At 36.7% G+C, this 14,928-nt stretch overlaps 1 protein-coding gene across 3 annotated transcripts in view; it reads right to left on the bottom strand.

The window, feature by feature from the left end:
* The window catches only part of FHIT (fragile histidine triad diadenosine triphosphatase), a 614,495-nt gene that overhangs the window by 142,901 nt on the left and 456,666 nt on the right, over nt 1-14,928 (bottom strand). For all 3 annotated transcript variants that reach the window (XM_056336274.1, XM_056336273.1, XM_056336275.1), the window contains 2 exons: nt 6,740-6,885; nt 5,818-5,847 (listed from right to left, as the gene is read on the bottom strand). In XM_056336274.1, coding sequence (XP_056192249.1) covers nt 5,818-5,847; nt 6,740-6,885 — 176 coding nt within the window. The remainder of the gene's footprint in view (nt 1-5,817; nt 5,848-6,739; nt 6,886-14,928) is intronic.

Here is a 14,928-nt window from a genome sequence, read left to right as displayed (position 1 = left end):
ATGGCAGGAAAGAAGTGTAGAATTGCTAGCATGCAACAGTAAAGTCTTCCTTCTCATTACCATTCTTCAACTTACATCTTTTGAAGTTTCTTTTACTTCCCTCCTTTACAGTTGCACATTTGTAATCCTGTTTTGTTTTGGAGTTTTTTATTTACACTCTAGTGCATACAGAATATTCTGTGTTTGTCCAGGGACAGAGAATGATATTACTTTACAAGTCAGTGGTACAGCATGTCATGACATTCACTACTGGAAATCCAAAATCATCCAGGTATAGAACCATAATTCACTGCTAAAGAGAATCTTTCAAAAATTTCTGTTCCCATCCCTTCAGGGAACTTTCACAACCTGATATTTCTAGACCAGACTTCATTATCCAGGTCATCATTTCAATTTATCAGTGCCTTGGAGCCTTTGGTATTCTCAACTAGGATAGTGCCACGTCCATCAATCACTAAGCTGTTTCCACATTCCCAATTTTCTTTCATCTCCTTCAGTCTTCGAAAAACCTTGATAACTTTGCATGGGTGTATATTGGACACAGACACTCTTACTTTCGTCAACTGTTACCATGTTTTAAGCACAGGAACTGATCTGTACAAACTATGAGGGCCTTAAGAACTGTTTTCATTCTAGGTCCTGTATGTTATTATTTGTATTAAGGGAGGGTTTACAAATCCACCAGTGCCTCTTTGGAGTATAACCATGGCAAACAGAAAAGAAATACAATGCTTTTCCTAGAAAACTTAGAGTTCAATCAAAACCTGAATGTTAAATATAACAAACAGGAGTAAGAACCTGACAAAGCAAAGAGGAAACTGGGACTCTAGGGTTATACTATTACTATATGGTATATACTACTATATAATAATAATATACTAAGTGCATCTCAGAAAACATAGGTCTGGCCATGGGACTGAATGGAGAATTAGACCAACACAAGGCAGATTTTGAAGACAGCCCTGAAGGAAAGGGCAAGAATTTTTGTTTAGCGTGAGTAGAAAACAGCTAGCAAAAGGTTTCAAGGGAGGAGGGACAAACTATCTGCATGCCTGTGCTGCTTCACCATTTCTGTAAGCACCAGTACAATCCTAGCTTTGAAAATACACACCACTAACATCCCACCAAAACCCATCCCAATCTAAGTATCGTACAAAAACAGAGAGAAAATCATGAGCTCAAGAGACATAGCAGCACTGAGACTACTGAATTTGCTGTACCAATTACCTATCTGCAATATTACATATTCTCTAATCAAATACTATTAGTGTGCTTCTCAAAGCAATTAAAAAAGACTGCTGTTCTTCATCAAATCATTTTTGGACATCCCACAAGCTTTCAAGACAATCATGGTTCTTCAGAGTAAAGCAAACAAGACCATTTGTTCACATGCTTGAGTACAATCTGGTTTTCATAACCTTGTTTCTTTCTTCCATGGTTTTGTTTCTCTTTCTTTCCTACTTGAATTTTTATATCTGTTTAGAGGTAAGAAAAATCTTTGCATTTCTCAAATGTCAGGTTTTTGTTCTTTTAGGAGAGCAAAAGGTGGTTTCCAATACTTCATTAAACAAGGACTCACATCTGCCAGTTTGCAGGGAAATCAGGCTGAGGCATCAGAAGTATTTCAGTTAGTGAATTTAATCCTTCTGATGCAATCAGTCTGCAATGCAATCTGATTAATTTTAAAGACTCAGACCTGAAGTCTAGTACTTCAGGTCCAGAGATAAGTAGACAAATAGTATGAAAAAGCAGTCTGCTGTGGGCTTAAATAAACCCTAGACTCCACAGTTCAGGTTAAGATTTCTAAAGAATGTAAGCCAGGTGGATTGATTTAACACAGCATTAAAAAACCATCTGGGAAAGAAAAACATGTACATCAAAAAATAATCGTAAGACAATCTTCTCAGTGTAAAATAATTAGTGGAATGTTTGACATAAAATAAATTTCTGCACATATACCCACACTGCCACCCTCAGCCTCGCTTTCTCATTTATTTACGTGAACCTGTAATTGGAAAACAGGCACTTACTCATGGATAACAGTGGAGGTGCTGAGCTGCTGGAGACTTTGACACTGCTGCAAAATAGAGTATGTGTTCGTATGTGTTTGTGCAATGGACACTTGCTGTGCAATATTATCTTGTCTCTACAGATAAATTAGTTGCATCATGCTCCCGCCAGCTTGATTTGTTTGGCTTTTACAGAGTACAGAGTACATGGAGTTTCTTGTGATTGAATCTCACATAAAAGGTAAACCTGAAAGTTTATTCTACACTACGCTATACATCCACCAAGGCAGCTAGAGCACTTGCTGACTTGATGTTAAAAAGAGGGCTATAAAATATACCAGGGAAATCTTGAAACGTCACTCACTTGACATAGCAATAAGAGCCCTGCATTAAGATGCAGAGCTGATTTCCCTGATCCATGAAATTACCTGGATATTTAAGGCATTCTCAAACATAACCAGCACGAAACGTACCCTCCATTCCTGGCACAAGGACACCATAAGTTTTGTGCTCTCCAAGAAAAACAGAGCTCAAAATTACAGAAATAAATATTCTTCAAGAACTTAAGCACAATTTCCTTCCTTTCTTAGGTAAAATGTGCTCAAAGAGTCTTTAACGCTGGAAGGTGGTTATACTTGCTGACACACAACTCGGAGATGCTCAGGTTCTTTGTTGTGAGTTGGTGCAAGTACCTCATCATAAAACACAGTGTGGAAAAGCCTGTGATCACTTTTGGAGAGGGACATTTCTCCCTCTCATATATAGATGACAGGGCTGGAATAGGCATAGTCTGTTGACGGCTATGAAAAAGATTATGCAGCAATACATTGTATTACTTTATGGTCTGAGAGCTGGGACATGGTTCAGAATTCCTTAGCAAACGTATATTTCCAGCTGCTAACAGGTATGAAAAGACCCACCTACATTTCCAAAATGTTGGTGAGCTGAGGGTGAGGTATCATTTACTCCAAAGATCCATCCAATGCAAACACACAGGCTGCACAAATGGGGGAATTTGAAAGGACCATAAGCTTCCCTAGAACACTGTCCTGCAGGCTTTGCTAGCTTAGATTCAAAGGAGTACAGTATCCACAAGGATCAGAGTACAGCAATAATGGAGATACATTTTAGACTATGAACAGCTTCCCATTAGATAACAAGGAAGGTTTCAGTCCAAGAGGCACCACTGAAGTATCCTGACATTACAGTACCTGGTACATCTAACTGAAACTTGCACACGTCAGCAGGTTTCACACCAGCACAATGAACATGTAACATTGGTAGGCAATCTTACTGATTTCTATCCAAAATCAGACTGAAAGGGTAATCTTTAAACCTGGTGCATGCTTTACGCATAACATTTTTTGACATCTCCATAGCAAAGAAAGACCTAAAACTCATACTCAAACTGAGATCCAATATTAGTCTTGAACATGTATTACCATTCCTCCTTCTTGACAAAGAAAGAAAATTTCCTAATCTTTTTCAGATAAAATTTCTCAGTCAGTTTTTGTCTTCAGCTAGCCTAATAGTTCCTCCCATTTTGTAGTAAAGCTTTGCACTGACCCATTTACAGCCAGTACACTTCCCCTGCTTCCTGTAATTATTTTCCTACATAGCAGATACAGTAGCCTGTATTTATACAGGTATACAGAATTATGTACTAATTATACAAAATTATACAAATTGTACAAATTATTACAAAATTATACAAAATACGAATCAAAAGGACTCTTGAAGCCATCTGGTATGTGACCCTGTGCAAAGCAAGATCAGCTACACCTAATTAGCTCCTGACATATGCTTGCCTACCCTACTGAAACAGTCTCCACAAATTCCCTTGGATATTTATTGTGATGCTTTGCTAGTCTTACTATTTAGAATGTTTTTCTAATGTTTAGTCTGTTCCAGAAATTTTAATTAAAACTTTCCTTACAGGAAGATTGGGTTATTCTGCATTCTGATACATGAAGAAAAATACATACAGAAAGACACGACACATTGAATTTAAGGTTCCTAAATTATTTGTAGATCACATAGGTGTTTTTTTCAAACTTTCTGATTCACAACAGTTTAAATGGAACCAGCTATTTATGTATCTACCTTATTGTTCACTTTAAAGAAGATCTTGATCATAGTAATTTCCTCCCTAATTCAAGTTTTGAAAGCTCTAAGTTCTCTGAAGAAAATAGTTGTTGGCACTTTTGGATGATAAGCATCCCAAAGTGATGATGATAAATTACAGCGTTGACCAATGACGCAGAAAAGTAGAGAAAAGCAAACGCTAACCTCTGATTTATGAATACACACTCTTTATTACAGAGTCTAGGGGTTCACAGCTGTAAGAGCAGGCCATTTTCATCTCATTGCTTATTAAAACTGTGAGAAGGAAGCATGAAGGGTGGCTACCATCCTGCAATATATTGGATAGATTAACACTTAATGCACTTTGTCTCCAGTACAAATACAAAATGATACAGATTTTCTTGCTTTTTTAAGGTCTACATGAGTGTACATTACTGGTCACAATCACAGAAGATGGGAGTTTTGCATCTAGTTTTGCTTATTTGTATTAGTAATTTTTTTCATATTTTAAGGTAAACATCCCTATAAACCTTTTCTTTACACAGAAAAAAAATATTGCCAAAAGTATTAAAATAAATCCTGTGATCTACTAGTTAAAACACATCGGTGTTAATGACAAAATTTGCTTTGGAAAGTAGTTAAACTTAGTATTTTACCTATCAAAAGGCATTCCCAGTGAAACCCACCCAGTGCACTCTAAGTCACAAGCAGAGGAATCTGTTTTGTCACAGTACAGAACTGAATTGCATTACATTCCTTCATCACTCCTCAGCTTCCCAAAGGCTGGGGATTTTCTAATTTCTTCGTCTCTTTATTACCTCTCTGTTAAATATTCAAAGCAGGCAACAAAAAGGAGTAAGAAAAATAAGGTCAATACAGCAAGTTGGAAAGTAGTAAAATATTTCTTATACGCCATCATTTGGTTGTTACAGTTGCCTTAATCAACCCAAACAGCAGCTTTGAGACATCTAATTTGATTTTACAAAGTGCTAACCCATAGCCATATTTGACTTTCCTTTGATTCCAAATGTAAAAAATAGCCTTTGTCTAATGTTCAGGCATATAATCTAACCACACACGCATTTGCATTATGAGGTAGTGAAACATGGCTGGAGAGCCATCTTGGATGTTATCTATGTTATTACTCAAGTTGAGAGTATAATCATAAATCCTTCTCTTCCCCTCCACCCCACTGTCTTTTTTTTTAGAAGAACACTTAAAATCTGTTTTTAAGCTTCACTGGCTCCATTACATTTGAACTTCAGCAACAAGAATGTGATATGAATATATAGAGAGAAGGAATAGACAAAAGGTATATTTTCATAATGTGGTTCAGTTTAACTGTTGCTATAATTAGCTACAACTCATTAGGCAATAAAAAGACAAACAAAGAGATTATGAATGGAAGGGCAATATTTTCTCCATAAAACAAACAAAAAAACTTAAACAGATGCCTCTTTTCCAAGGCTTTCCTTGCATAAATACACCCAGCAGCTTAGAAAAGATATTTTCATGATTGAAAATTTTTACCTAGAAAAAAACCCTTGTAAACATTATCCTGTGCAATTTCAATAAAAAGTATTTACAGTTATTGTACACTTGGGATTTTTTGATCTCAGGGATAAAATAACAATACAGCAATGGTCTGCAGATGACTAGCTTTGATCTTTTATTAGTGCTTTTAATTGTCTCTTAATTTGTATTCTGCATAATAAGCACTCACCTTCACCGTTTGTCCAGCTTCGGGGCCATCCTGTAAGCAAAGGGAGAAGTCTTGGGTTAGAGAAGCTAACAAGGATCATGCAGCAATTCAGAAATCTTACTCAATAATCATTTACATCCAATTTCACTGTATGCTAATTTAACATGTTTTCCTGGGGACCATTCAACACAGTTTTTGGACAAGACGCCTTTCAATATAAGGCCACGGCAATGTTAGAAACTTGTCTTTATCTGACCACAAAACCGACAGATGTTATTTTTTATTCTTTCAGATCATATTTTTTAATAGGTAGCAAGAGATTTCTGATCCTTGTGAATATAAAACCAGACATGTGAGAATTTAATCAAAGCAGGCTTGCTTAAATTCTTATTCTAATGAAATGAGCTTAGATTCCTGATTTGCTTTAAACAGAGCTCTTTTTTGGTATAGAAACACCCAGCACAAATAACTGAAAGGTCAAGACCGATAACAGATTTAGATGGCTACATCTCTTTGCCTGCATATAAATGGCTGTGAGCAGGAATTACCTGTTTCTATCACAAGCAGTAGGTTACCTGCTGAATGGGGTGATGTGGCTGCCTTCTCTAGGTCAATCCTGCAAGCACTTCTTTGAAGAAAGAGTATGAAGAGTATTTGCTGAAATATGCACAAGTAAGCATCGTGCTTGGGAGAATTTGCAGGCTTATTCCAAAATCTTGCACTTACTAATTATCCACACTTATCTGCTGGTTTGTGTTTTAGTTTTCAATGGCAAATCTGGCAGACTGCAATGCAGTTATTGTACTACTTTTTATTATTATTATTATTTTGCATTTATTGCCCCTTGAAGTTTGAAAGTCCTTTTGTCATTGGACTAGGGAAGAAGGTTGAAAGCTTGATAAAACAAACCATTAAACCTTTTTTAGTTGACTGGTTTACGAACCTGAATTGAAATGGTGAGCGAAGTGCTGCAGAAGTGTTTCTCCACCACATTGCCAACCCTTTGCGCTGTACAAAATAAATCGGCGACTTCCTCAGGACACAAGTCACGGAAACGTTCCACTGGCCGGAGAGGACAAACAAGGACATCTGAAGGTGGCATTGTCAAGGCACAAATGCAAGTCTGAGTGGTCCAGAAGGACAAGGGTCTCAGTCCCTAGCCTGTAACCTGCTTCTGATCACCTTTGAACTGGCTAAACTCTTCCTCTCCAAGGATTACAGCAAGAGCAACTAAAATATAAGGCTAAATACGGATAATCATATGATGTTTTGTTCAGAAGTTCCCTCAGATATGGACAAAATAACTAAATTTAGGTTGCTACTGAGACATCTAAAGGAAAGCAAAGTTTTCAGAGACTCAGAGTTACCACTTTGATGGAGAGATACCTGTATTTAAGACCTCTGAATGTCAGAAACATTTCCTTTTGTGATTAAAAATGGGGGAAAGCCAAAGGAATTTAAGATGGGTTTGGGTATGTGATCTGAAACAGCAGTTTTGCAATGCTTTTGTGCATATGTGGTATGTATTTTCAAAAATGTTATTCTTACACCTCTAATTTTAGGTACCTAAATGTGAAAAGCTCACACTATGCTTATAGTAGCAGAATGCTTATTTCTATATCACATTAATTACCAATCACAAGGAACGCTCACCTGTTATAAATATTACATGTTTTTAGAAATACATTAAGATAATTAAGACTATTTCCTTTTAAGTGTGGTGTTCACCACACTGTAAATATACCTTGATGTTATTCTACCCTGGTGACTGCTCTTCATAAGTCAGTGAAAGGAAGCTATAAAGTAAACAATGGAAATACACAGGCACTATTCACAGTCATCTGATCTGCTGTCTTCACAGGAACTAACATTTGCTATGATTCCTCACTTGAACGTCAGTTTCGTAACATTATTAATAGGGTCCAGAATTCTTAGCCAGAGACTCAGTTGTGTAAATCCAACAAGCAAGTACTTGGGACTTGATTCTTATTTCAATTCCCTGCAGACAGGATTTTTTCTCAGATGTACAGTATTGTGTTTGCAGAATAAAGACCTTAAAATCACCTTTAACACCACTTGAATTTTCAAGACCAAAGGCTATGAAAATTAACAACTTCTTATTTTTCAGTATTGAATCGAGTGTTCAAAGGACTATTTGAAGAAACTAAAGTTCCATGCCATTGTATTAAAGTAATCTTTATTTTCACTGCATCTTGAAGTTTGCAGTTATTCAAGAATATTCTCTATACTTCAGAAAAGGTAACTAGGAGATGTTCTCAAGTTAACAGGTTCACAGAAAGGTTACATCAACCTGATTTTCAGGAACCACATGAGGCATTTGAAATAAAGATTAATACATGTGAAAAATATTTATTTCCATAAACAGAGGCAACATGTTTACATTCACCAAGTTTATCATAGGAATCTCATTTTTAATCCCAATTGGAGAGAAAACCAGACATTTTCTGGAAGAAGTAGGGGCAGGTTTTGACCATTTTTCAGAGTCAAGACGAGGACAGACAAGATTGTAATGGATATTTGCTAAAGCAGAAGCAGATTTTTCAAGCAAGCTCCACAGCTAGTAGCTCCCAACAGAACAAGGGAAGACTGGCCCCAGCTGAAGGTGTTAATTTGAAAATCTGGCCCTCAGGGGTTTTCAGTACAGCATCAGCTATACCATCACTATTCTCTTTTTCTTTTATTACAACTTACAGTATTAAAATTTAAGAAAGGAGAAATATATATTTAGAAAGGAAGAACTTGGAAATAAACCAATCCTGGATGGGAACAAAAACCCTAGTTTTGTGGGGTTTTAGTTCTAAAACGCTGTGCCTCTTGGCAAGCTACTGGACATAATAAAACTCCTGTAATTTATTTGTGCCTTCCCAGCACACTGTACAAAGCACCTCCATAAAGGATGCTGTTGGCTGAACTTGGGGCCCAAGGGAATAGCTGGAAACTTGCTTGGCAGACCTGATTTCCATACCAGGAATAAAGGAATAGAAAAACTAATTAATTTTACTCATAAAAAGAAAATCCATGTCAACACTAAAACAGGAAAAAGGACATTTGTTTAATCTGAGTTCATTTTTCAAAAGGAGAGAAGGGAAGCTTTTACCCTTAGGGCATCTGATACTTAAGTAGATAATTATCCTTCTTCTGCAGCACTGCTTTATTATCATGGGTCAACGAACCATTTATAAATGAAGAATTTCCCCTCACTTACCTCTAGCAAAACTGCTGCTTACATTAAGACAAGTTTCCTTTTCTCCTTAAGGATTTTTCCCCAGCAGTTTCTCCACTCTCAGACTTGCACACGCCTCACCAGCGATTGTTTGTTCTCTACCTAGCTCAGGGCCACAGCCACAAGTATGAATTTTTGCATTAATCACGGTTTCTATAACCCTATATTAACACTGTGCTATTTGCTACTGTGATGCATTGTGAAAAACATGGGCTAAACACTGCTTGCAAGAGCTTTTTTTTCCATAGAACATAGCAGAGGGAGAGAGCATGGTGTAAGTGCTGGTTGTGACCAAGACAAGAGATCTGTTTTCTCTTCTTAGTTCTGTCACTAATCTGCTCTGTCGTTTAGGCAAGTTGTCTTTGTACCTCTCTCTCCCTCTCCTGTTCCACACTTTATCTGTCTTATCTGCTCAGATAGCATTTGCCAGTTGGTACAATGGATGTTTTCTTATTTAGCCATGAGACCTTCTTCTCATGTGGGGCCACAAAGCACTCTTGCAATATCAAATGATGCACCCATAAACCATATTGTTCTGAAAAACGGATTTTCAATTCCTCCTTACATTAGCAAGACACATTTACAACTAAAACTAGATTTTAACCATATTTCTGTCTTTGAATGCGATAAATAATTCAAAGGCACAATCACACACTAGAGCATCTTTACTGAACTTTCCATCATTTCAAAATAATTCTACAAAGAATAATGATAGAAATTCTGAATCAGAGCTAAATTAACATGAGAATGTAATTAGGACAACATTCAAGTTATATTTAACTATGAATATATAAAAAGGCAAATGTTAGAATGAATCCATGGATTTGAGGTCATTAAGAAAACAACCATTTGCTGCAACTTTAAATTATACTTTTAACTACAGTTTTTAACATTAGGATAGTGTTTAACTTTATAGCCTGGTCAGATTTTAATCTAAGTTCTCTATTCTTTCTAAGAACCTCAAAATTCTTCCTAAGTTTAAAATTAAATACACTGTTCATTGCTTTCTGCAATTACCCACTGCAAACACTGCTATGAACTACCAATGTGCTTCAGGTGACTGTGTATTAAAGATGCAAGTGAAAGTGATTCTGTACTTATGTCTACATGCAATTACTCCTTAGAAGCATCTACTGCCATCTGAGATGCCTCAGGGCATCCAGCTGACACTCCAGAAGGGCAGAAGTCTTCCGTATGCCCTGTGTCATATCTGTCAACCAGGTGGGAAGCCTGACTCAACTTAGGATATCTGAAATTGCAGTAGGTGCCTATGTTTGGGCAACAGATCCCAGTTTTACAGGGTGGTTCAGCAAGACAAGGGGCTGATACCCAGTAGACATGCTGCATGATTGAAGACAGCATTCTGCCTTCAGAAAATTTGAACTTTGTTTCCTTTCTCTAACCATCATAATTAATAATTTTGTGATTTCTTCATTCATTCTGAACTGTTACTGACTGATGAAGTTTCTATTTTTAAGCTTTGATGTGCACAGCTGTTACTTCCTTCAGATTCTCCCGAGTCAGTCTACATCATTAGAGTATGTGCAATTTAGTATATCAACTTCTCCATTTTAGAGTGTGGCAAACTTTTACACCTTGTTATAATCTGTGATCATATATTCCTCTCTAAGTCTTACAGGAGTCTCTCATCAGCTTTACTTTTTTCCTAATACCTAAATATGCTTACACAATTCGATATACATACCCTTATATGCACTAAAAGCTCCATTAAAGATTCATTAAACAATTAGAAATGTCAGTATTTTCCAAAGACTACCAGTAGATAGTAGATGAACTGCAGGTATATTAGTGGAAGTGCATAACCATAAAGTAGTGGTAAAGCAAAAATGGATCAGACCCATTACCCTCAAACTGAGATAAAACCCAGGGATGACCTACGATTTCAACAAAATCACTTGTTCTTATATATTTGGCACAATAGACTACTCCCTGCACAACCAGGGGTAGGTAGATTAATGCACCAAAGCCTGTAAGCCTCATCCATATTTCAAATTAACAGCCATGCCTGTTGGTCTGTTAAGATTGTAACCTGTTTGGAAAAGTTCAGGCTAGAGGCCAAGCAGGCACAGTTCGACAAGTTTCTACACACCAGCAGAGCAAGGATGATGAAACACGTGCCAGCTCTCAGCCCCCAACAGTCAAGGCTGCACACATTTCTGTAAAGCTCTTTCACTCTTTCATTGACTTTTTAGACCATAGTAACTGGAGCCCTTTGAGAGTGGCATTCAGAGGCATTTATTGCAATGTGTTTCTGTACACATTTACATCCAAGTATTGAAGGATATGCTCACACTGGAGATTATGGGTCACTACTGAAAAGTGAGCATTTGTTAACCACACAATGAATTCAAGTTGATCAGACAAAGAGGGCCCAGATTCTGCAAGAAAAGCAAAACACAAGGCCAACATTTGCAAGCTGACTACTTCAAATGCAGTTTTCCTTCCACTAATACAGAGTGGAGGCTGAAACTCCAAGGCACAGCAGCAATTTTTATTTGCTTTACACAAATTTTGACTTTGAAGCCTATATTATCGTAATTCCATATTTAAGGTCTAATCCAGGCTCTGTGTTTCCTTCAACAGGATTCTGATCAACCCCACAAGATGCCCATTATAAATTTTCACACACAGGTATCAAGGTACACATGTTCTGTAGTTCTGAAACATTGGAAAAGTGGCCATTGGGGGAGTAAAAAAACAGTAAGAAAACCAAAAGGAAACCCAAAAGAAGTCAAAATTCATTTTATGTGACAAGCTTTAGAACAAAACACAGCTTTTTCTTGGTTAAGTGCATTAGTTTGCTATATAGAAAACACTTTCGGTTTTGACTTTCGTTTTATTTCTGAGTTTGAACTTCAAACAGAACAATTCAAAGATTTATAAAGGAAAAAAAATTAAAAGCTCTCCAGGTATTGACATTCTAACAATAGGAATAAAGTTCCTTTTTCTTTTTTTTTTTTTTTTGAGAAACCAGTTAAAAACATTAAAATTGACAGGTTTTCTTAATATGTGAGGCTTTAAAAGAACAAAATACAAGGGGAAAAAGGCAGAATATCTAAAAGTGAAAGAGTAATTACTTCTTTATGAAGCTCCTGCATTTGACCATATTGTTAGTTTTCTAAACTATTCTTTACAAAAGGGTTTAACTTAGGAAAATGATTTATTTTCAATGTGTCATGGTCAGGAATCCATAGCTCATGTTGGGTTGAAAATACTGTTTTTGTTCAGGAGATCTTTTATAAGATTTTAAAAAGTCTTCCCTCTCACAACAGCACAAGAGTCAAAAATCTCAACAAAAATAATTGAAAAATATAATTTAAAGATTAGTAGTAGTAAATAAGATTTCATAAACTTTTAAAACTCTTGACCTGTTTCAGCATTCTAACATTTTTATACAAAAAGCAGTTTAGTGAATGATAAAATTTTTCCTTAATAAATTAAGTTTGGGAAACTCATAAAAACTGACTTTTGTATTAATATTTTGACTAACTGGTTCACATTTTTTAAAAACAAACAAAAAAGTGACCCAGACTATGGTACCTAGGGATACTTAATATTGCTTCATGTATTTCATAAGCTTGGGCGAGTAACTCAAAGCACAGCAGCATCTTGGCTGAAAACACCCTAATCATTTACAAAGCAACTCTCACCAAGAAGTCCCACCTTGGAGATCAGAGATTTGCTCATTTTGGGATTAGTACAGACTATAGCACCATGGATACCACGACCGCTTCTTTCTAACAGCAGGAAGCATTTGAGAGACACGTAGAGAGGGTGTCCCTTGAGTGAGAGGGCTGCTCAGTGTCCAGTTTAGCCCTCACTGAGGTGTGAAGACAGTACCTTGGTGTGGCTGCTGGGAGCTCAGAGGCCAGAAGAACCAGCTGCAGAAGTCTGCAATAAGTGATTATTTCTAACCATCTCATGTGTCTGTATGAAAGACCCCTTCTGCACATCCATAAGCTAGTTGATGGGAATGCAGAAGTAATGCACTGTGGGGAACTGGATGAGGGATTATTCTTTTCTTACACTCTGTTTTACATGAATTTGCATCAAGTGCCCCAAGCAGAGAAAATCAGTCAGATGAAGCTTCAGGTATTAAAACTCACCACAATGTTGTCCCCAGATTCAACTGAGGAGTGTAGGCAGGGGTATCGAATTCATCATTGCATCTAAGCAGAAGTTTTCTTTGTTCAAAAGCTCTAATTGCTAACAGAAAGTAGTCCCACAGCTCATAAAAAACACAGGAGAATGCATGAGTAATAAAATTTATATAAATGAAAAACAACTGCCAGTCATTTATCTTTTTTTCTGCCCTTGAACATTTCTTCGCATTTTTAAGGCTATGGGAGAAATTTCTCTATACGAAGAAAACAATCATGGTTCCACAGACACTGCCTATAGGAGGAGTTAAGAAGGAAGTGAAAACAGCTGAAATAGTGCATGCGTATACACATGCAAGACATCAGAAAGCCTTTAAAAATTAATCAAATACATATTCTGCAACAATACATCAAGACATGCGTTCAGTCCCCACTAAACCCTCTGAATTAGGAGATACATAAAACCGTAGTAATGCAAGAACTGATGTCTACCCCCCAGGACAAATCTTACTTGGGACAGAGTGACTCACTTTTGGAAGGAAATCTGTAGAGGCTATTTGGATTAAGAGTGATCATCTCATAATAGGAAAAGTTGGAGGACCACTCTTCCATGAGTTTTACATGTAGAACTGGATTTAAATATATTTTAGAAGGCTGCTTTGGTACAATACAGGAAGAACTTGTTAGTTTGGGAGAAAACTTAGTTGTGAACAATAAAGATGATTAAGAACCAATGAAAATGCAATGAAATTACAATAAAAACTTCAAAATTGCTTCTTACTCTTAAACCCACATACACTGCATTTTTTAAATATTGCTATGGCACATCTCAGCATTAATAAAATAAGTCATTAAGACAAGAAAATTATCTAAACATAGTTGATCTTGATAAGGCAGATCAGTACATGTTTACACTAATACAGAAGACCAGATCTATTCAATAAAACAGAGAATTAGTGGTTCCAGTGGAACCAAGAGCAATCAGGATAAATCTTTGACATGGATCTCTCTGTACTATAAGTTTTAAGACCACAATGCAGCTTTTATATAGCATGGTTTTTTACTCTACCTGATCTTCTCACCCCACTGAAGCTACTTAAAATAGCTCTTCATGTCAATGAAACATGCAATAGTTCCAAGAAAGGAACAATAAATATTATTTTACTTTTTCTGTAGAAAAAAAGGCAATACATTAAATATAGAAATGGCTTATAGTCTAAACCATGCTAGATAGCACACCAAAGTACAAAGTACTGCTACTCAAAGCACAGCTACTCCACAAGACAGAGGGCCACAGCAGGGAAATGTGGGATTTGGAACTGTTCACTTTTCATTTTAAACAAGTCTTTCGTATATTTGATATTCCCTTTAAATGCCTTTAGGGTATGTCAAGTAGGTCAACTGAAAGCTCAGTTCCTCATAGCAAGTGGTATTTTACTGTAGGATTCATCCTTTTCTGCTAGCTAGTGACCTCAGGGGCAGCCTTGGGCAACAGCAGGTGCCTAAGTGGAACCACAGTGAGAATAGCCATGGGAGAATTCGTGGCTCAGAAACATGCCTCTGATCCAAGTTTCATTTGGTGGAAATTTACTGCAGATCTAAACTTACATTTGTACTAGGAATCATGATCACATTCTAGAATCACGTTAAGCTTTTGATCTTAGAAGACTCAAAAGCAATAACCAGTGGCTGAATTGGAAATGTAGAAGTTACAATACAAAAGGACTTCATCTACAACTGCTACGATGATCTGAGAAGATCATGTAA

The sequence above is a fragment of the Falco biarmicus genome, chromosome 4, assembly GCF_023638135.1.
Source record: "Falco biarmicus isolate bFalBia1 chromosome 4, bFalBia1.pri, whole genome shotgun sequence".
Lineage (NCBI taxonomy): Eukaryota > Metazoa > Chordata > Aves > Falconiformes > Falconidae > Falco > Falco biarmicus.
Note: the sequence above shows the minus strand (reverse complement) of the source record. Positions and strands in the feature narration are given on the sequence as shown.